We start from the raw sequence: 24,348 nt of genomic DNA, 5'->3' as shown, positions 1-24,348 counted from the left end.
TATCCTGTCTTCCTATATTCTTGTTTTTAGTAGAAATTTCATTGACATTCCAAAATTCACATTTGTTTTTGTTGCTGTTGTTGTGTGGGATGTTCTCTTGCATTACAGGAAGGCTAGAATTCCTGGCCCCTACTCAGTAAATGCCTCTGTGTGTTCCCCAGTCTGGGAACACTCAACGCTAGTCAGCCATTTCCAAATACCCCTTGCCTCCAATTCACTGTCAGTTGAAAACTGCTTTAAGTGCTCAACTGTTTATCACTTTCTTTTGAAACAAAATGTTCTTTTTCGTTTTAGTTTTCACCTGCTACAATCATTTTCTTAATATACTGTCTGCTTAAGCCAGTAGCACATAGTTAATCTGTTTCCTATTATCATGTGGTAGTACTACTAATTTTTTAAAGGGCAAAATATAGAGCTGGAATTTTTCAAAATATTTTCATAATGATGTAAGACACAAAATGGTGCTTTTCATTCTCTGAAATCTTAGTTATTTTAATCCATACAAAGTAACTGAACAGAGCCTTTGTATTCATGTTTCCAAACAACACTTATGGTACTAATCCTAATAAATAATTTTTATGAAGAATGATTATATTTACTTTTAGAGATTTTGAGTTCTCACCTTGAAATATATCTTAAAAGATTATGTATAAGTAGAGGTTTATGTAGCTTTTTCATAAATTTGTTTGTTCCTTGAGGGGGTGATTTCCAAATTTGGTAGATTTCCTATCATCTTTAAGTTAAACTAAAATCTTATAGTTCCCAGTGGAACAAAACTTTTTTTTTCCTGAAATACCATCAGATATTACTAATGTTACATTTAACAGTTTGAGTCCCTCTTCTCTATTGCTTCTAAGTGTAAAAGGTAAACTCTAGAAAGAAGAAAAATTAATTTATTATATCAATTCGGATGCTTTATACTGCATGAAATAAAAAACTGAATTCAGACTGGTTTGATCTAGTCTACAAAGGGCATTTTGGCTCTAGTAAGAGCATGTCCAAGATAGGATGGACTTCAGTGTTAGTATGATACAGTGGCTTGATTATAGTATCCAAGGGCATACTTCATTTATGATTCTTCATTATGTCTTATGATTTTAGCTCTTTGTTTTGTCTTGATGGTACTGAGGAATGTTTATTCAGGCTTTCATTGAGTTTTCTATGTTGTTACCTTAATCTTCATGGTCGTAGGATGTTTCTGGCAACAGTTGGGTTAAATTTTATCCATAGGATTCTTTCCTGTTAATATTGAACAAGGAAATTAGATACCTACAGTGCTTAGGCCAGTCCTGAGCCATAATGTCTGGAAAATAATTGGTCTTGTTAAAGTCAATAGACAACACATCCCTGGAGGGCAAGGGTGGTGTTCCTTTGTCAGAGTATGATTAAAGACTTCAAAGGATGGTGATAATAAGTAGGTCAAATAGACGATCAAAATATTTACTGTATCTTTTAGGAAGTCTGAATTCTTAAAATTTATAGTAATCTTTGGATTCCAAGATCAACTATGATACTACTTTGCAACTGAATGACTATAGGAGTGAAGTGACTCTTCTCTACCATGTTTTCAACTGTAAAATGAAACAATTGCATTTATCTCATAGAATAATAAGTACTAAATGAATTAATACATACATATTTACAACCATGCTTGACATAAAAACCATAAGCTATTATTTCTGTTGATATATACTAGTGTGCTCTGGTAAAAGGATCTACTAATCATTTTTGTAACTTATAGTTTTTAATTCATAATGAGAGTATTTTGGAAATCAGACAAATGAAAAACTATGGCTTTAGCTTATCTCATGAAGTCTTTTAGTACATTTTTGTTGCTGCAACAAAATATCTGAGACCAGGTAATTTACAAAGAATAGAAGTTTATTTCATGATCATAGGGGCTCAAGAAATCTTACGACCATGGTATAGGCATTTGGTGAGTGCTTCTTTCTATATAGTTCCTCAGAGGAGTGTATCATGTAGTGAGACAGGAAAAGCTAGCCGCAGAGGAAGGGAGGGTAATCCTTTTTTAACAATTAGCACTTTCATAATTAATCAGTTCATGAGTATAGAGCCATTAAAACCCAGTTACTTCCCAAATATTCTACCTATCAACACCTAGGCACATATATTTTCAGTAGACAAACCATAGTTTGGAGTCACTTGTATGTAAAAATCTGGAGTACAATTTTCATTCATATTTGAACTGATGTGTTATGTCATTATGATTCTCCAATTCAAACACAGGATTTAGTTAACCTCTCATTCTAACTCTATGCATTTTATTTTATTGGACAATCTTACTGTGCATGATGTCAATAAAGAATTAATTCTTCCATATGAAATGAGTGGAAAGCTTCAATTTCTAGCAACAGTGGCTGTCTTGCTACCCTCAAAAGAAGTCTTTAGGCTTGTTTCCTTCTCACACTGTGTCTTTATTTAAAGCCTAGTGAGCTCTCAGTGTTACTCAAATGTTCGTTGAGTAAATGCTGATTAATCAGTGATGGAATGGAATAAAAATTGATTTGGACTCAGGGTCTGGGATTTGAACTCCGGGTCTGCTTGGTACACTAACACTTTGCCACTTTAGCCGTGTCCCTAGCCTTGATCCTACTTGTAAAGAGCAAGGATATTCAAGATCTGGGACTAGGAATATGGGTTATTGGTAGAATGATTGCCTAGCATTTATGAAGCCCTGCATTCGATTCCTGTATACCACATAAACAGAAAAGGCCAGAAGCGGTGCTGTGGCTCAAGAAGTAGAGTGCTACCTTGAACAAAAAGAAGCTAGGAACAGTGAGTGCTCAGGTCCTAAGTCCAAGCCACAGGACTGGCAAAAAATAAAAAAAAAAGGATATTTAAGATCTTTTAAATTGTGTATTCGAAATTTTAGTTCGTACAATTTAGCCTCTGTCTCTAACTCATAATTGTGCCATTTTAAACAAATTTTGGAAGCTATCATAATTATGTTTTAGTTTGATGGAATTCAGAGAGGTCAGTGTTTATGTTGCTTTATCAGTTGTCTGGAAGGGAACATTAAGGCTAGTAATAATCATCATATTTCATCAGTCTTACCAAAGTCTAAACATATACTTTGGAGTACCTAAGTAACCTGGAATATTCTAGGCCTAGTATTTCTATTCGTGAGAAAGTTGATATGCCAATGACACAATGACATTATTGTACTTAGAGGCACTTTGTTCTGTAGGGGACAGTAACTAATACATGTGAGTGGTAAATGTTCATACCATTATTTAGCCTAATGATTCTCAAATGGTGGTTTTGCCCCCAGGGAACATATGCAGTGAACTGGGGTTGAACTTTTCCTTGTGACATCTAATGGGTGGAGCCTTGGGCTGCTGCTGCTAAGCATCCTGTAAATACAAGTACACAAGACAGTTGTCCCCCATAACAAAGACTGTAGTCTAAAATGTTGGCATTACAAAGATTTAGAAACTTTGAACTCTATCCCAATGAGTGTATTTACTAGAATCTTATCTTTAGAAAGCAATCCACTTAATGTTCTGGGATTTGTATGTGTGTGCCTTTTTAAAAGTGGGACATATTTATGAAAATGGGAAAATTAATTCCTTTGTAGCAGGCTCTTTTGGTTTGGTTTATGTGTGTCTGTCCTGGGACTTGAACTCAGGGTTTGAGCATTGTCCCTCAGCTTTTGTGCTCAAATCTAATGCTCTAGCACTAGAACCACAGCTCCACTTCCAACTTTTTGTTGGTTAACTGGAGATGATAGTCTCATGGACATATCTTTCTAGGATGGCTTCAAACCATAATCCTCAGATCTCAACCTCCTGAGTATTTAGGATTATAGGTGGGAGCTACCAGTGCCCATCTAGGTTTTTTTTCTTTTTTTGCCATACTAGAGTTCAAAGTTAGGACTTTCCACTGGCCAAGCAGGTGCTCTATGTTGTAAGCCACTCCTCTGTTTGTGCTCTGGATATTTTTGAGATAAGATTTCACTTTTTCCTCCAGCTCATTCTGCACCGCAATCTTCCTGCTTACACTTCCCTCCATAACAGCAATGACAGGCATGCACCACCACACCCAGCTTTTTTGTTGAAATGATGTCTTGTTGATTTTTTGCTTGATCTGTCCTAGAACTTCAATCCTCCCAGTCTCACTCACATGTAGCTGGAATGACCAACAAAGATGACAACAAGCACATGCCATCGTGCTCAGGGTTTTGAGAAGGCTTCATTCATGCAAGCTTGTGCAAGAGTCAGGCCCAATCCTGTATCCAGTTTATAGCAATTCTCTGCCCAGCATCCTTTGATTTTTTTTTTCTTTACACACCTTGAATTAAGGTGTAATTAAAAGATCATGAATGCATTCTTAGAATGCATTTCAAAAATATTATTATAGGAAGCTGGTCATATAATCTCAACATTTAGAAGACTGAAGCAAGGTGATTGTTAGTTCAAGGCCAGCCTGTGCTACATAACAAGACCTTGTCTCAAAAATGCATAAAATAAAATGGTAATATTGTTAGGGAGTGGAATTGAAGAAATTTCTTTTGCTTTGTAGTGAAAGAGTATACTTTAAAAGTAAATGACCTTTTCACATTTGTCTGTTTGAACAAAGGCCGAATATATATTATAATGGCCATAATTTAGCATCGTATATACAATAAAATAGCTGCGAATGGTTTCATTATGGCTACAAAAGGTTAACTTTAGCAAATAAAATTATTTGAGGGCCTTTCTCTCATTTTGTGTTTGGAATGTTAAGTACAATTTGAAGGTATTCAGGGTTTAGTGAATTTTAAGAAAGGTACATGACTCTTGAATTACTAAAGCAGTGATTGAGTTATAATTTACAATTCAAAAAGATGACAGGGTAGTGATCCTGCCCCTCCATAAGTTAACCTAAAGAAATATTATATACATGTATTATTTACATATTTGCCTTATCTTTTTTTGCATTTTTAATATTATTGTAACGGTGCTATACAGAGAAGTTAGTTACATGAGTCATATAGAGTATTTAATTTCTTTTTGAACAGTGTCAACTCTTCCTTCACTCTCACCCTGTTTGGTCCTCCTGTCTCTACCCACAAGTTGTATAGTTCCTTTTCAATATAGTGTCTAGTGAGTATCACTGCTGCATTTGTTTGCCATTTGTCCCACCATTTCTGTGTCCCCTCCTAATTCCCAAAGACAGATAAACAAACAAGATGAAAGAAAAATAAAATCAAAATAGCAACAAAGAAAGAAAACTTGTTTCCATTTCCTGGAGTTCATTTTGATAAATATTATTTTATATGATCATATGCTCATCTATTGAGCCTTTGAGTTGCTTTCCTAAGAATATCCTCTTTTGGTCTTACTATGTGAATGATTAGAGTCTTGTTTAGTTTATCATTTCCAAGTGTAATTTTTTGTCCTTTACCACCCATTGTATTTGTTACCTTGTAGATTTATAGGCATATTCTAATGGCTAGAAATGAGGGAAAACATGCAATCTTAGGTCTGGCTTACTTTGCTTAATATAATTTTTTCCAGGTTTCTTCCTTTCATTATTAATGCTGCAATATCATTCTTTCTGATGGATGAGTAGAATTCCATTGTGTATATATGCCACATTTTCTTGATCCTTTCGTCCACTGAAGGGCATCTGGGTTGATTCCATTATCTTGTCTATGGTTAACAATGCTGCAATGAAGATAATTGTGCTGTTAGCTTTAGTGCGGTCTTATTTGTGTTCTTTTGGATAAATGCCCAAGAGTGGAATTGGTGGGTTATAGGGAAGCTCTATGTGTAGTCTTCTGAGGAACCTCCATACTGCTTTTCAGAGTGGTTGAACAAGTTTACATTCTGACCAACAGTGTAATAGTGTTCTCTTTGGGCCACATTCCTGCCAGCATTTGTTATTAATAGTTTTCTTGATAATTGCTATTCTAACTGAGTTGAGATGGAATCTCAGTGTTCTTTTGATTTGCATTATTTTTTTGGTCAGGAATGTTGAACATTTTTTCATGTGTCTATTGGCCATTCTTGCTGCTGCTTCTGAGATGTCTCTCTTTAAGTCTTTAGCCTATTTATTAATTGGGTAGTTGTTTCTTTGAGGTTTTATTTTGAGGAGGCTTAATTTTTTTTACTTCTAAGTATATTAGATATAAGGCCTTTGTCTGGTGCATAGCTGCTAAAAAAATCTATATATTTAGAAAGAAACATTATTATACATCAATAACAAAATTTGTTTATTTCCCAAAAAAGAAAAATAAGCAGTCTTTTGGTATAATAGTGATATTATTCTGTAATAGCTATTTTATAGATAACAACATTTGTGATGTATTTTGTTTTGGAAGAAATCTTTATTTAAAGTTAGTAATTTGCATATGCAGAATATTTTAAAGTTCTTTGCCTTTAGATTTTTAGACATCTGGCTTTTAGATTAGTAAAGTGTGCTTTTTTATTTTGTTCTTCACAAATATGAAAAAGAAAGTAAAATAGCATGTTTGTTTTTTAAGTTATTTTAAGCGGGACTCTGATGGCTCACACCTGTAATCCTAGCTACTCAGGAGGCTGAGATTTAAAAATCTGTTGCATCTTTAAACTCACCAAGGCAGGAAAGTCCATGAGACTCTTATCACCAGTTACCCATCCTAAAGCGGTATCTCAAGCAGTAGAATGGTAGCCTGGTAGTAGAATGGTAGTTAAAAGGCTCACAGATACCACATTGGCCTTTTTCAAGCACCAGGATCAGCACACAGGCACAACATTATTTTAGATTTTGAGGTAATACTGATGAAGGGTAGATTTAAAAAAAGTAGTGATCATTCCTTGGAGGTGATGCCCCAACTATAACTTGCCAGTGGTTGTTAATTTTTTTCTTCTAATATAGGAAAACATCGTGTAAGATCAAAATGTAGTAAAATCATTTAAATTTCTACAGTAGATTCAATATTTTGATAATTAGCTTTTTGAATAAAGGAAATGGTGCTTAGTGTCACTAAATTTACAGGTTACATAGAGCATATGGTCATTTTTCTGAAATCAAGCTGTTCATGAATTACATCAAACCAAAGTTTAAACTTGAAAGCAAAGGGACTCTAGCTCAGCATGCATTTTGCTTAGCAACCAGCTTGTTGTCTACTGTTTTGCTACTGAATGCACGTAGTCATGCCTCAGACATATATTTGTAGCCAGCTGGACCCATCTGGACAATTCTTCATTCACATAATTTCTAGACTAGCCAGGCAAAGACATCCGTTTATTATATTTAGTCATAAGGAAATGTATTTGTAAACATTAAGTGATAGCACATTGATCTCAGAAGCCCCTGAACTATGAGAAATTGCTTCCTAATTCTGGAAAAAGTTCTTGGAATTCAGAACTTCCTCACTTTAATTTCTTTTTTCTTACCAACATTACAAGTATATTATTTCAGAAACATAGTTTCCAATATCCTGCAAAAAGCAAATTATCCTTAGTAGAAATAATAATTTAATTTTAAGAATAGCTAAAGGGCTGAGATGAAAATTCAGGAAGTTTGATTTGCATTAAGCTTTGGTTGTTTACCCTGATGCTCACATGATTATTTTCTCTCTTAGAAAACAGCAGTTTTATTGGCATGTGAAACTCCAGTTTCCTCAAAGTCAAGCTGAATACACAGAAAAAAGGTATTAGTATTACCAGCTTATTATGAACAGATAGGATTTTGTTTTAAGGATCTGTAACTAAACAGGTCAGTATGATATAGTCACACAATGCAATACTAGGTATATCAACATGAATGCATTTTGCAAATAATGCTGAATGAGAAAAACAAGTTAAGGAAGAATGCATAGTATATGAGTCTATGCAAGGGGGTGGGATAGAGTGGGGGCAAGTCCAGAAAATAGACATTTTCATATTAGCCTCATTTTCAAATACCATTGAAAATTTTTATCATGCTGTTTTATTCCTTAGGCTAGGAAAACCTGAGAAGTTGATGTTTAAGATATTTAGCATACATCTACATTATACTCTGTAATTGTCATTTAGTGAAGAACTTTAGTTAATAGAATTTGCATACCAGGCTAAAAGAAGCATGTTTAAATGATTGGATAAAGTTACTATTTCAAAGGTGTCTTAATTTTATTTATATAGATTTATATGTAAAATTTAAACCGTGTACATAAATGCAGAAAGTTAGTTTCTTTCTAGGGAAATTATCAACTTTCTAACCTGATCTTTCCATTTAGAATGAATCAGCTTGGTTTTTATTTTCAGCCTGGTTTTTATTTCTGCAAGATTAAAATATATTTCATCTTGACCCTTTTTATGTAATGGTTCATAAGGAGCATTTGAAAATACTTTTTAAGGCCTTGTTAAGGGTGCCCAAGAACAGGAAAGAGGTGTAGTAGAACACTAGCCAATGAGCAAAAACACCAATACCCAGTTTGAGTCTTGGTCTCAGACCAAAATAAAAACTAAAGGGTACCTAAAAGGTCTCTTGTGCTTTCTCTTCTGTACGATTTTGCTTCAGAGAATGTTACATTTTGCCAAGAGTAAAGTGAAAAATATCTTTGTTCATGTTTTTAACCAGGAAGCTACATACTTACTAATTACTTTATCATGTTTAGTAGGAATTTATAGATAATAACTTATCTGTTTTCCTTTTCTTTGTTGAAAAGGGTTCCAGATGATAAAACTATTAATGAAATTCTAAAATCTTACATTGATCCTGAAAAGTCAGATCCTGTAATTCGTCAAAGGTATTTTTCAAAAATCTTACAACTGTATGACATGTTAAAAATGCTGAAAGTTTGCACTGTGGGAAATTATAGCTGTTTTAGAATGTGATGTGTTAAAACAGCTCAATTTTAGTTCCATTTCCTTCATGTGTACTGAAGGTCATCAGTAATACAAGTAAAAACAGTAGCTAAGTATATACTGTGTTCCAAAGATGGTTGAAAGCAGATAACAACAAACATGCTAGAGCATTTAATCCTCATTATAACCTAGTATGTGACAAACCGCTGATGGGGAAACTGAGTTTTAAAGTAGTTGAGTAACCTTATATAACTAATAAGTAGAGAAGTTTGGTATTCTGGAGTTAGTCTGTACTTTTAACCCTAAAACTAAGCTGCATTTCAAATTGAACCAAAAACTCTGGAAATTAAAACTTTCCAAGTAGCTGTTAAAGACAGGAAATTTCTACTTCAGCCAAGTCTTCATAGAAGTCAGTAAGGTACACTTTGCCTCCTGTCCAGAAATACAACATGGACAAAAGTGGTTAACATAGCATAGTGGAAAAATTCAGTCATAGATGTCTGAATTAGAATAAAATAACTGACTCTATCCTTTATTAACTATGTGATCAGGAGCAAATTACTTAACTTCCAGCCCTTGAATTTTTCCATCAGTGAAAAGAGAATAATGATACCTACTAGATGATGAGGTTGTTATGAAGCATTAAAAAAAAATACCACACATCAAGTTCCTAGTACAGGGCCTAGTGTATAAGAGGCAGGGCTCAGTAGAAGGAAACTATTATTGGAGAGTGAGATATTAGTGTTCCTGGGAAGGAACCCAGTTGACTTTATTTTTACCAGATGCTACTTGCTTAGGATATCAATGCTCAGTTTAATCCCAAAGTATTTTGCTGCTTAAAATTCAGACTCATTGAATTCTAAAGTGTCTGATCTGTTATATGTCATTTTTGTGCTACTAAAAAAATGTATGCCCCGACTACTTGAAACCCATGTCAAATATCAAGCAGTATCTTCAGGACAACTGACGGAGGACAGCCTCTATAAAACTGTATCATATACTTATTATCACTAGTCATGTAGTTGGTAGAATATCTGTCACTGAAATTGCACACAAGTAAAAGAGTGAAGTAAGTGAATAAATTTAAGATGTCTAATTAAACAAAGAGAAAAGGGTAATTTTATTTTCCAAATCCTTGGTTAGAAAATACCTTTCAATGTTTAGATGAATATTATTACTAGCTGTTTACAAAATGTTTAGTCTTTACTGTCAACATATTGTCTAATGTCGACATTACATTTAAAGTCCTAGGCGAATTTTCTTTGGCGTAGGCCACGTGGCTACTGTATAGGTTCTTGGTACATTAGGTATTGTATATATGTCTGCCTGACCTAGGGAAGGGAAAGAAAAACAGGGTGTAAGATATCACAAGAATTGTACACACTGCCCTACTATGTAACTGTACCCTTTTTGCTCAACACCTTATCAAAAAATTTTTGTTTAATTAATAAATAATTTTAAATAAAAAATGTTTAGTCTTTATAAACAGTTTTGAAGTAATGCTAAAAATAATTTGGTTTTTTCATTATGAAATTTTCATTTCAGGTTAAAAGCCTATATTCGCTCTCAGGTGGGAGTTCAAATTTTAATGAAGGCTGAACATATGCAGCAAAATTTACTAAGGTAAAATTGGTTTCCTTTTCATTTCTTTAAATATTTCTAATTCTGTAATATAATTAAATAGCTTGATTAGCTAATTATTATACTAATTATCTGACTATCACCAAAACCTTGTTACAAAAATAACTATCAAATTAACATTCTAAAATAATCACACAATAAAAGTTTTATTGAAAACTACCCTAGTGAGAATATTTTAAAATATAATTGGACACAACTAAAAGATTTCTAAATCTCAACTTATTTCAGGAAATATTCTATATGACTAAGTTCCAGTGTTAATACTTTTGGAAGTAAAAAACTTACATAATTGCTTGACTGTTGTGTTGTGTATATTGTACAAAAAGCACTTCATAGAGATGTGAAGAGAGCAAAGTAAGTTGATATCACAGGGATATGACTCCTTGAGAGTCTGTCTCCACAGTACTTTTATGTATTAGAATATTGTCTTAAGAAACATCTTTCAAGACCTGTGGTGTTTTTCATTGTTTAGTTTTCAAAACTGCTAGATCTGATTCAAATTAGATCTGGTTCATTTCTTCTATAATTATTTGATTTGGTAGTATACTGTACATATTTAAGTGTTCAAGCTATAAAAGCAAAGCCCAATTTGAATCCAAGGTCTGCCAGGTTCTAATTATGTGAACTTGAATGAATTATGTAGCCTCACCTTTTGTTATCTCTAAAATCCAGGTACTTATAACTCAAGATTATTATGAGAGATAGAATAAATAACATACAACAAATGCATGTTTTTATTCATTCAACAAACATAATAGGAAATACCCATGAACTTTCAGGTTTTTATCTAAACATTGGGGCTGTAGCAGTAAAGAAAGCCATCCTGCCCTTGTGGAATGTATATCCCTGTAGCAGAGATCAGTCAATAAGGTGTTTCTGTGAGTAAAGCTACATTTACCCTTTGGCCACTGTTCATTACTATCTTTCTGTCTTCAGAAAGTAAACGAATGGTTTTAAACTTTGGTAATACCAGGCACAGTTCCAAGGTAGATGTTATGTTGTTTACTTCCTTAGTTGCTAACTGAAGAATTTTTTAAACTGCAAACTTTGTCTCTGTCCAAATCTTACATTTTAAACCGAGATTTTATTTTTAATTATTGATGGAATTATTTTCCAGAAACAAATCAAGACACATTCTGTGAATCAACTCTGCCATTATAGCACATGAACATAGGCTGCATAAACAAAGGCTATAACCATGTTCCACTAACATTTTATTTTTATGCAGACAATGGACTGAGTTCTGCTTAGTCGGAACTTTTTTTTCCCTTTCAATTCATTGATCACTGAGCTTTAAATATACTTTGGCCACACTTCCTTTTTATTCATTCAGTTTGTAGTCCCTGAGTCTCTTCCCCATGACCACAGTGTTAAACCTAGGGTCACATAGGTCATCCCTTTGAGGACTAGTCTAAAAAACTCCCTTCACAGCCTACGAAGGGAGAGGAGATGTGGTAATAACTACAATAGATAAATAAGACAGAGTGCTCAAGGGAAAGCTATCAGCACCTTTACATGGACTTTGAAGATTTTTGTTTTTTGAAGCACAAATCAGTTACTTTTCATTCTTCTTCCGTGTAAAACTAGAGGTGTAGACTTTAAACTTGGAACTGATTTTGCCTATGTAAAAGCCTCAGATAAGGCTCCACTGGGCCTACTTAGTACCAGCTTTCAGTAGCTTACTTAGCAAAGATTGTGTTAGAGCAGAAGCAACATTCTGACTCACTCATTTGCTCAGATCCTAAGGCTCAGCTCTGCCTGCTAAGACACCAGCTCTCAGCCCTCGTTAATCCTAAGAGCCAGGTCTCCTACCTGCCTCACATGAATACAAAATCCCTTTTTGCTTTTTAGCTTTCCCAGGTCCCACTCACAACTATTTCTCTTATCATATAAAGCTGGGTGTATATTCTCTCCTCAGATTAGTGCTCGTCTAATTTCAGTTATCTGGGATGCTTGCTGAAAATGTAGGTTTCCAGCCCACCCACAGAACTCATATTTTAATAAAACCTGCATTTCTACAATCTCTGAGTATACTGATCAGTTATTTTTAGTACTATACTTTCAAAAACCTGCATCAGATGTTAAACTCCTTTTTAACGTTTTTGGCACTCATAAAATACCTAACCTGCTTTCTGTATAATAGGTGTTTGGTGGCTATTTGTTTATTTGAGTAATTAAATTTGTGTGAAGAAATATATCATTTGACCAAAACTGAATACTTTAAATCACATTTTACATAAAGGTATTTGTCTTTATCCTTTATCTAATTGAAGTAGAAGTGGAACATTAAATGATCTTGTTTCAGGTTTAGGAATAATTGAAGATTTCTGAATAAGAAATTTTTAATGTATGTTGAAAGTTAGGATTTTAAAACTTCTGATATTATAAAGTTGAGGTTCTTTAAAGTTAAGATTATTTTGATGTAATGATACAGAATTAAGGGTGTATTAGAGAACACAGAATATGTTTCAGCATTTCTAAGAATAATATTGACTGATTTCAGATGTCCTATTTTACAAAAATAGCCAAAAATTATTTCTGCCTTTTAGGTAAATCCTGAAATAACTGGTCAATAGTCCCAAGTCTCTAGAATGCTTTATTAAACTTCCTCTTGTTTTTATCTTGGAATTTGATTGATTTTGTTAATGAGTACCAAATTGATAAGTAGAACAGGAAACACATCTAAAAATCATTAGTAAATATGTTTGCCTCTAGAAGAGGCCACCATCATCACTGATCCCTTATAGTAAGAGGTATGTCCAAGAAATTTTTACTTTAAATGTTGTCAAGAATACTAACTATTGCTAGTAGTTAAAATGATTCAGTGCAAGAGAAATGTCAATATTTAAAGCCTTTGCCATAGGTAATAAAAGAAAAATGTTGAGACATAGACGCACACACACACACACACACACACATACACTTTGTTGCACAGATATAATGATGGTTTCATCAGTACAAGATGTGCAATCATTAGAATGTTTTGGATGAAATTCTGTAGGAAATTAGAATGGAAGTATGGGAACAAATTTCTGTTAAGAGAACTTGTTTATAGTATAAAATGAATAATATTGATACCAAATTGCCAGCTTGTTGAGATGTGTATTTACTTGAGTTATGTAACAGTTTCATTTTATTTATTTATTTATTTATTTAATTTTTTTTTTTTGGCCAGTCCTGGGCCTTGAACTCAGGGGCTGAGCATTGTCCCTGGCTTCTTTTTGCTCAAGGCTAGCACTCTGCCACTTGAGCCACAGTGCCATTTCTGGCCGTTTTTCTGTATATGTGGTGCTGGGGAATCGAACCCAGGGCCTCATGTATACAAGGCAAGCACTCTTGCCACTAGGCCATATCCCCAGCCCCAACAGTTTCATTTTAAATTATCAAAATTTACATTCACTATAAATGTTCTTTGTATCTATTTGAACTTGTGAGTGAAAAGACCAGATGAAATTATGGATATCTTTTAAAAACTACACAAAAGTATCATTGTTTTCCAGAGTTGTTTTAGATTACACGTGAGATTTTCCTAAACATACACATGCAAAAATGTTTTCTGAGAGAGAAATATAAGTATCAATAACAACCTTTCTACATGATACTGAGTACCATATATACATTATAATTATTTTATATTGCACATTCATTATAAATGTGTTCTAATTGCATGGAGAGACCTACCTACCATGATCCATTCACCTAGAGGTCTCTCAATGGTAGAATCTAGAATGTAGGCCTGCCTGTATCCAAAGTAGGCAGGTGAGTTCTTTCCACCGTAGCACATGCTTCTCTGTATCATAAACAGCCATGATGCATGTTCTTAGATTATATAAATCCCAACCACAATTCTTTGTTGTACTGATTTTGAGGATTACTGATTAGTTATATTCTGTCAGCAGGCCTTAACCTTTAACTGAATTGAATATCTAGATTCCAGAAAAAAGGAATGAGATATTATCCAAGAAGTAGAAAATGTTAGAATCAACCTAAAAAATATCCTTCCACATACATAAAGAAAATATATTAGAGTGAGATTTCAAAATATCTCCAGAGACAGTGCTCCTCCAGGAATGGATTGGACTTTACATGTGACATTCTTCTTAAAGTGTTTTTTTAACCCTAAGAATTCTAAGGGAAGCTGAAGCTCATCTCAGTTATAGCTGGGTGAATGTTTAACTAATAGATACATACAAATGAAGTTTTGATGGATTTAAAGTTTGAGAGGCTATATGGAAGAAGAAATCATAGATGGTGTGCTGGTCACTTTCTTATCAGTAACCTCATTTCACATGCATCTTATCTTGATTATTATTTTTGGAAACTGAAATACCAAGTGAGTTTTCTCCAAAATTTTGAGGAACACTTTACCCCTCAGTTTAATGTTATTCTACTAAGTTTATCCATTCTAATTATTACTTTATAGACTTGGTCCAGATTATGTCCTCATTAGATATTTAATCTTAGCCAAATAGCAGCAGCCTTTACTCTAACCAGACATCTTACTGTTGTTTACTATTACAAACAACACCAAAACACTGAGTTCTGAGTATATTGCCATGTACACCCTTGGCTCAGTACCATAGACTCGGTATGTTCTCTCTACATTACACATACATTTTTTTTCTAGAATGCCTTTGTCTTTTTACCTCTGATAAATACCTTACAGTTCACTCTGGTCCTCATGGTGTCTGAACAGTGTCTAGAATGTTTGTTCTGTGAGGAACAAATGTATAAACAAATAGCCAAATGTAAGAACTCAATAGGTCTGCCTATATATAGTCCCAACTTGGATTTCCTTGAGTTATTGTAAGTAATACTTTTTATAGTCTTATTGTACTCACCAGGAAGATAAAAAAGAATGTATAAGATTCCTAACAACCCTAAAATAGTAATATTTTAGGATGTAGTTAATTCAAGGCCCTTAAACAAAAGTTTCTTGGAGAAGATTGTTTTTCACAAAGTTATACATCTTTATATGAATAGAGTATGTAGGAGTTTGTATTGCTCAGGCTTTAGTATTCAGTTTAGTTCCATAGGAATACAGAGTTGATTCACAAGAATAACTAATTAAAATGTCCTACTTTACATGAGGTACATGAGAGAAAAGGAATTTGAGAAACCAATTAGTTACTATATTGCACAGTAAAAAGTTTGCCAAGAAGGGTAGATTTAAATGTTCTCACCAACAGAAAACAGAAAATGCTAACTATACTGTGGTAGATTAATAAACATGTTTGTGATGATATTTTATTCATTGTATTCTTATACATTTACTATATTATATACATATGATCACTATCAAATTGCATATCAAATATATAATTATGTATGATTTTTCTCAATATTTAATATAGATTGTCAACTCTCTATGTATATATTTCAGTAAAGCTGGGCTAGAAAAGCAGAAATGACAGTAAAGATTGTTATTAGTAGCTAGGATTAAGTAGATCATGTGCAAATATACAAAAACTATATAAAGCCTGAAAGAACATTTGGAGTTGGTTATAGAATAAGGAAAAATGTTTTCCTGACTATCTATGTAGCTTTGGATTTTTGTACTGACACTTATACCCCCAGTGAGATGCAGTACTCGTTTGTTTTTCTAGCACTCAAATTAAATGGTGAAATTTATTTTCACAAACTGTTACCTAGTGTACTACCTATAAGTAGTAGACACCCAGTAAATTTGAGAAATTAATTGAAGAATAAATCCAGGCACTGTGACTATATTTTAACATTAATTGATTCTGATAAAGCAAGTAATATATCCTATATGATTGGAACCTTGAGTTCTATAATTTTTTTTTTTTTTTTTTTTTTTTTTTTTTTTTGGCCAGTCCTGGGCCTTGGACTCAGGGCCTGAGCACTGTCCCTGGCTTCTTCCCACTCAAGGCTAGCACTCTGCCACTTGAGCCACAGCGCCGCTTCTGGCCGTTTTCTGTATATGTGGCGCTGGGGAATCGAACCTAGGGCCTCGTGTATCCGAGGCAGGCACTCTTGCCACTAGGCTATATCCCCAGCCCCGAGTTCTATAATTTTAACATTTACAAAGAAACCAAGTTACAGGTATAAGACCAGAATTTGAATTTAGGTCTGTTTGTTTACAAAAGTTCCTGCTTTTTCTACTAACAAGTCTCCTCATGGTTCATAAACTTTAATTCCCAACAAGTATGTCATTCCCCTGCTATGGGTGCTAAATTACTTTTGAAGCATAAAATCTCATTGGTACTAGCTTAGCAAATTACGCTTTGGAAATATTTTCACCTATTATATTTAATCTTTACAAAGCCATTAGTAGATATTTTTCCCACCATTAGGCTGACGAGAAAAGAAGTCTCATAAAGGCTAATGGTAAGACTGGAATCCCAGCTTCTGAATTACAAGGAAATTACCTGTGAGAACTGGAAAAGCCCCTTGCAAAAAATATTTTTTAATGTATAATTGCTCATCTTGTTACAACATCTCCATGGTCATGGTTAGTCTAGGGTAGCTTATGTTGCATTTCTGACCTAGTGAACTTTGTCAATTGAGGTATATGGCTGTGCTACACAACTCCTGACTTAACTCCATGGTTAGTATCTATGATCTGTGTCAGAAAAAAATCAACTTTGAGAAGATGTTTGTAATGGTTTTGGACTTTTTTAAACTTAAAAATGCTTAAGGAAAAAAATGCTTAAGAGTTAGAATTGGTGGGCTTAATGTGTTTTGAAATTATATTTTCCTAATCTATTAAGGTATAATATTTTAACTTTGTGTTACATTAGAGGAATTTGGTAAAGATGAATCTAAAACCTTTTGTTTAAAATTCATTTTCAGAACCTTACTGAACACCATTATGCCAGATTGAGCCGTACTTTAAAAACATTTAACCATCAGATAGTGATGAATTGATTATACTGTATTATGGGCTATTTTAAAAAATAATAAAAATAATAAAGGTTCACCTTTGTCCTTTTGGAATCACTTAATTGTACTTTTTAACCCAGAAACCTAAATTGATAAACAAAACTATACTAGAATATAGGTTAAGTGCTCTCTTTGTTTTTGTTTTTGTTTTTTGCCAGTCCTGGGGCTTGGACTCAGGGCCTGAGCACTGTCCCTGGCTTCTTTTTGCTCAAGGCTAGCACTCTGCCACTTGAGCCACAGCGCCACTTCTGGCCATTTTCTGTATATGTGGTGCTGGGGAATCGAACCCAGGGCCTCATGTATATGAGGCAGGCACTCTTGCCACTAGGCCATATCCCCAGCCCCTAAGTGCTCTCTTTGGCAGATACATATAAAAAACTGTAGACGGTTAGAGCTGGGGAAAGCTGGTAATCACCTCATTTAGTGACCTAATTTTTCAGTGGAAAATACTGTGGCCTTGAAATGATGAAGGTGGTGATGATGCTGATGATAATGATGATGATGTTTAGGAGAATTCAAACTTAATTCTAGCATATTTCAGGGGGAAGAAGGAGTAATGGTCCAAGGAGTGTCACTGGAAATAAAATAGTTTGATTCTCATGCACTTTCTCTGTCTCTATAACACCTGTTTAGCCTACAGTGCCATGCTGCCCTCATAATGCCCCTGTGAAGCTGGTGGGGGCTGGCGGGGTCACCAGGGAGCCCTGGGAGAGCAAGTGAAATAACAAGAGGAAAGGGCTAAAAGGTCCCTGAGGGGAGGAGAAAAGACAAATGTTAGTATCTTATTCTTCCAAACCTAAGTGCTTTGTCTTATGGCAGCAAGGTCATTCTATTGATGGAAATTCCAGAGTGGGTAAAACTTTTGAAAAGATAAAGGTGTCCCTGAGGATCCAGTAACTTCATGGCTTGCAAAGAAGCTAAAGTCCTAACATTTTAGGCCATTCAAAACCCTTAAGACTTGCCTCAGATTTATGGGAATAGACACATTCCAAATGCTGTTAGACTCCTGCAAATAAATGTGATAGTAAAATATTGAAGGTTGTACGTTTAATATGTAAAATTGTTACCAAAGAAATCCAGTGACTTGTCCTAAAATTTAATATTATTTTAAATGATCACAAATGAAATTATTTAGCAGCTTCTGTATTTTATCACTGAACCCTTGCTGTAACTCTGAAGTAGTGCTATGAAAACTTAGAACTAGAGAGGTTAAGGAACTTGTCCAGAGTTATAGATTAGTGAATGACAAAACCAGGGCTTTAACCTCTAAACATTACTGCTACCTTTACATAAATCTGAGTCCAAAAATGGTCTTCCCTTATGTGCTGATAGCCTTTCTTTATGAGAGGTTTCCATAGTGTCCTATCAAATCACTGACAGGTATTAATTGTATATTAAGAAATATAGAATTTTAAGCTGAAAAACAAATTAGGAACTCTGAACTCTTCCATTAACAAGTGAGAAAGCTATGGCTTAGAAGCGAACCAGCTTAATGAAATAATAGCAGTGATGGCTGGGTTCCAGTAGTTCACACATGACTCCTTCCTACTTAGGAGGTTAAGACATGGAGAAACTTGGTTCAAAACCAATTGAGTCATTAAAGTCCATGAGACTACTCAAATTAACCAGGAAATGCCAGACTGGAGGCATGGCCTAAAAGTAGAGCACCAGCTTGAGCAAAACAACAGAGCATGAGCTCCTGATTTCAAGTTCCAGTACTGGTATTTTTTTCATAGTTTTCCATGATAAGAGTTTACAGCAATTTAGGGTAACTGCACTAAATAAAATCCAATGATTCTAATAGAAACCACTCATCATCTGAGCTTTTCATTGTACTTTTAAAACAATTCATTAATTGACAAGACTCTAAAACCTTTGCATCCTAAATGTTTTGTATATGCCTACTTGGCACACAAAACAGGACCTAATTTTTTAAAAATACACAAATATAGTCATTACAGTTTTAAGATTGAAAGCATGTGTAACTTGTTACATGCTAGTTTTTATGTATCTTTGAACATTTCTGAGAACATAGTTTACATTGTAACAACATTAATATTAGGTTCTGAATATGTGGCTTTTGAAGAACTCTCCTTGTTTCTTACAAAAGTTAAAATACCTAAAACATTAATATACAACAAAAAATATTTAGCAAGATATTGAAATGGGTATAAAACACTGCTTATTGAAGAATGTCTGTTTAAAAGAAGCCTTACAGCTGGGTGCTTGGTGGCTCACACCTGTAATCCTAAATATTCAGGAGGCCCAGATTATAAGATAGCGGTTCAAAGCCAGCCCAGCAGGAAAAACCATGAGGCTCTCATCTCCAATAAACTACTCAGAAAAAAAAAACGAGAAGTGGCATGGTGGCTCAAGTGGTATAGTGCTAGCCTTGAGCACAAAGAGCCTTAGGGACAGTGTGTAGGCCTTAAGTTCAATCCCCAGGACTGGCAAAAAAAAAAAAAAAGAACCTTATGAATCAGATTCAGTTAAAGTGTGTCGAAGATAAGTTCTTGCAGGTGTTTTCAGGTTACTGCTTGAAAAGCTGTTTGAGAATTGAAGTTTTATTTTCTCCTCAGAGAACGTAATCACTTATATTTTATAATTTACTCTGTAAGTTAATTTTATACCTAGGTATCTAATGTAATCCTTATGTAATTACAGTTGTTTTTTTTTTAGATACCACTTATTTCAAACGAAAATAATGTTTTAAAGATGTGAAACATTTAATTCCTGCATGCTGGAACCACTTTTAAAGTATCTTAAGCACATCTGTATTATGTTACCCAAGGAAAAGCATGATATATGCATTCCATGGTCTCTGGGCAATGGGGAAGGCTGAGTTAGAAAGCTGAATTATTTTGCATTTCAACTTTCTCTTCACAATTAATTCTATAATTCTAAAATTAATATTTAAATTTTGGGGTGGAATGAATAGTCTGAAATGAACATATAAAGCTTTGTTTTTATACTTACTCTAACACGTGTCATCTACTTAGAAATCCATTTTATACTGGGTGTGGATTTGCTCTTTTTTTCCTTCTGTTGAACACTTGCATAAGACAAACTTGGATAAATGAGTACACCAGCGTTGTTAGTAAGTGTGCTGCATACCTCTGTTTTCTGTAAGTTAGGGTACAAATAATTTATTATTAACTCCAAAATTCCAGATCTTGAGCAGGATTTCCTGTTTAGATTGTGGTAGATTTAAGTATATCCCAATGACATCTCACCTTTTTCTAGTATTCTATACTTGTATTCTCATATGCTTTCTTAAGCAAGAGAGAAAGGGTGGAGTTCTAGTTGTCAGATGAGTCTTTCATGGAAGAAGGTTTTTTATATGAGTGTTACCTGTCTTTGGTAGCAAAGAAGCCTGGAGAATTTCTGCAGCGCAAAGTGAAGATGTTCTCAACTTCCTCTCTGACATGATATTCACAAATTAGCATATTCCTGTATGCTACCACTAACTAGTGAGCCAGCTGAAATTCTGTCCTTTTCTCTTTCATCTCAGACAGCAAAAAGAGAACAAGGGAATGCTTCCTTAGTCAACCCAAACTTTTTTAACTAAGAACTTGAAATTTTTACACCTTAAAAAATATTTGTTACCCAATTACATGGGACATATTATTTTAACAGCTATACCAAAATACCATGACCAATATGCTCCATATCAGATTGCAAATTGTGTGGCAATATAAATTCTTAGAAACCAGTTGTAAATAGAATTAACTTTTCAAAAAATATTAAATAGCCATCACTGTCATATATGACTAGACATGATTTATCATGTGATAGTAGTTTTCCTTCTAAGGTTCAAAGTCGATATATTTGAAGAATTTTAATTTTTCTGTTTTTTTTTTTAAAGAAAAATTCAGGACACCTTAAACGTGGACATAAGTCTTATTCCTTAATGTAAAGTAGTGGCTTACTTTAGCATTTTCCCATTATCCAAATTTTTTTTTAAGTTTTTATTATAAAACTGATGTACAGAGAGGTTACAGTTTCACACGTTAGGCATTGGTTACATTTTTTGTACTGTTCCAAATGTTTGTCATACTTTTTTCCCACTTTTTTTTTTTGTCCTCTGGTGTGAGTGTGGTGGGTAGGGGGCATCTTGAACTTGAACTCAAGGCCTGAGCAATATTCTTGAGCTTTAAAGACCAGCACTCCAACCCTTGAGCCACATTTCAACTTATGGATTTTTGATGGCTAATTGGAGAGAAAAGTCTCATGACTTTTCTGCCCAGGCTGGCTGGCTTTGAACCATGAACTCAACCTCTTGAGTAGCTAGGATTACAGATGTGAGCCCCCAGGCCTGGCTTTTTCCCCTTTTTCATTAAGGGGTTTCACTGTGGTATTTCCAAACATTTTTGTGATATATTTTGATTAAACTTACCTTCCTTTTTAATTTTTTCTCTTTTTTATTCTAAAAACAATAGCATCTACAAACTACTAGCTCCTTAATAGAGGGCACTAAATTTACATTATAAGTAACTAACTACTGAATTAGTCATCTTTAAAAAATTCTAATGTAAGATGTTAATATGTGAGTAATTTGAATACTAAGAGTTCTTGGTTTTTTATTAACAAGCTATTATGAACTGGATCCTCATAAAAGTCTCCTAGACAACTTGAGAAACAAAGTGATTATTGAATACCCAACATTACACATAGTACTGAAAGGATTTAGTGCTGACATGAAAATTCTTCCCCAAGGTAAGTGTAAAGTTGTTCCTATAATGCTTAGAATAATTAAGGCAACTAAAACAGTTACATGACTATCCTTCTAGTATATTTGGAACTTTTTAAGAATTTGCCTCATAGCTATGGCTACTACTTGTATTCTGTTTGAAAATATATAAGCTTGTAGTACTAGTTTTAAATGCAAATGAATGTCTAGCTATAAAAGGATATTTTTGACTTATAAGAGTTTTCCATTGGGCTGGGAATATGGCCTAGTTGTTAAAGTGCTCGCCTCATATATATGAAGCCCTGGGTTTGATTCCTTAGCACCACATACATAGAAAAGGCTAGACAGAAGTGGTGCTCTGGCTCAAGTGGTAGAGTGCTAGCCTTGAGGAAAAAGAAGCCAGAGGCAGTGCTCAGGCCCTGAGTTCAAGCCCCAGGACTGGCAAAAAACAAAAACTTGTAGGTGGGGATGGAAGGGAAAATCTGGGAGAGAATGAGAGAAGGGGGGATACTATCCAAATAGAAATGTACTCTTTACCCCTGACTCATGTAACTTAGCCCCTCTCTATATAGCCTTTATAATAACAATCAAATTCTTTTGGGCTGGGAATATGGCCTAGTGGCAAGAGTACTTGCTTCGTATTCATGAAGCCCTAGGTTCGATTCCCCAGCACCACATATATAGAAAACAGCCAGAAGTGGCGCTGTGGCTCAGGTGGCAGAGTACTAGCCTTGAGCAAAAAGAAGCCAGGGACAGTGCTCAGGCCCTGAGTCCAAGGCCCAGGACTGGCCAAAAAAACAATAAAATTCTTTTTTTTTTTTTAAAGTTTTCCGTAATTAGAAAATTTTACTCCCCAGTTCTAGCTATTGAGATTTATAAAATGAGGGGTTACAAAATTTAGTATCCTATTCTACGGCAAGGGATATGTTGCAAGGCACATTGGGACATTATATTTAAGTTCAGGGCTGCATTTCACTGAACTTGTGTCATGGTGTCTACCTTTTCTCTCCCTCCTCAAACACATGGGCTTTGTTTCCTTAGTTTCTTTGACCACATGGGGAAGTATTAGAACTTGAAAAGGTACACATAAACCTTCAGTGCATAAAACTAGTTTCCATATTTGCAGCAACTTACTAAACTAGTATGTGTCAGAATGCAAGATTCTAGGAAATATACTGACATTCAGTAATTCTTTTTAAAAGGAAGATTACTTACCTTAAAAATCAATAGCTGCCATTGTCATCTAAGAAATGTGTACAGGCCATAGGAACATAGAATCCTTTTCTTAGGAAGATCTCTATTCTCAAAACAGCATCACTCATGGTTCACAGTTTATTGAAACACAATTTTAATTAGCAAACATGAACTACATGAAGTTTTCATAAGTGTCTTACCTTATGTTTGATTAACTTTTGATAGTTCTGGGGTTCTGATCGTGTAGTCTTAACTTGCTATACCACCTGATCTGTGCCACCAACCACTTTTATGTTTATTCTGGACTCTGTTTTCCACAATTTGAGAACAATTTTATTTTCTCAAAAAATTAGTAATTTTAATGTTAAATGATTGGGTTTTTAGGTTTTTGAACTTTCATATAATTCTCATTAACTCTTTCTAAATGATAGTTTCAGGAAACGTTTTCTAAAGTGAGTTATTAGCCAGAGCAAACACCATTTGTGTACACAAATACAGCATACACATACTCTTCATTTTATTTAGAAATGCACCTTCAAATAAGGCTTCCTGTACTGAAGCAATGAAAAAACTTGGAAGTTGAAGTAAATTTGGTTTTTTTTCTGCTTGTATCTGATGTTGGGCTTGCTTCCAGCAGCACAAGTGAGTCATGCGTTCAGTACAAAGGACTATTGGGACTGTCATAGAGAAGAGCTAAAGAGGATCTGACAGAACGTAAGGATCAAACCAGGGTTCACATCACAAGTACACGTCTTAAGAATCATGGGGGAGGTAGTCCTATATCTGCATTTCTGTTTGTGAGCCCTTCAAGGGGTCTGTTTCTTTGTGCATTCTCGCAGCCTGTGATATTCGTTCTGTTAGGTGGACCCTTGATGAGGAAGGGGGATTGTTAAGAACTGTACTTCCCCACCCCCAGCCTTCAGATTTTCCAGAGATACAAAAGAAAGTCCAGAAAACTAATGTTGGGTTTGATCCTGCATTCACATTACAAGGTGTCTCTTTTCTGGTTTAGGGGGAAATGTGTTTCTGAGCTAGGATGTAATAGTTTCCACACTTGTTGGTTGTGATTGTAAATTTCTAACATTTTTTTCAAAAGTCTAGTGTGTTAATTGGCAACAGGCAAGAGTTTTTTTGGGAGAGTTG

The 24,348-nt window shown here is 34.5% G+C and overlaps 1 protein-coding gene across 1 annotated transcript in view; it reads left to right on the top strand.

The window, feature by feature from the left end:
* Positions 1-24,348, top strand: part of Znhit6 (zinc finger HIT-type containing 6) — a 46,423-nt gene that overhangs the window by 19,264 nt on the left and 2,811 nt on the right. The window contains exons 6-9 of the mRNA XM_048351693.1: positions 7,571-7,639; positions 8,636-8,716; positions 10,320-10,397; positions 21,913-22,037. Coding sequence (XP_048207650.1) covers positions 7,571-7,639; positions 8,636-8,716; positions 10,320-10,397; positions 21,913-22,037 — 353 coding nt within the window. The remainder of the gene's footprint in view (positions 1-7,570; positions 7,640-8,635; positions 8,717-10,319; positions 10,398-21,912; positions 22,038-24,348) is intronic.

This window comes from Perognathus longimembris, chromosome 7 (assembly GCF_023159225.1).
Source record: "Perognathus longimembris pacificus isolate PPM17 chromosome 7, ASM2315922v1, whole genome shotgun sequence".
NCBI classification, from domain to species: domain Eukaryota; kingdom Metazoa; phylum Chordata; class Mammalia; order Rodentia; family Heteromyidae; genus Perognathus; species Perognathus longimembris.
Note: the sequence above shows the minus strand (reverse complement) of the source record. Positions and strands in the feature narration are given on the sequence as shown.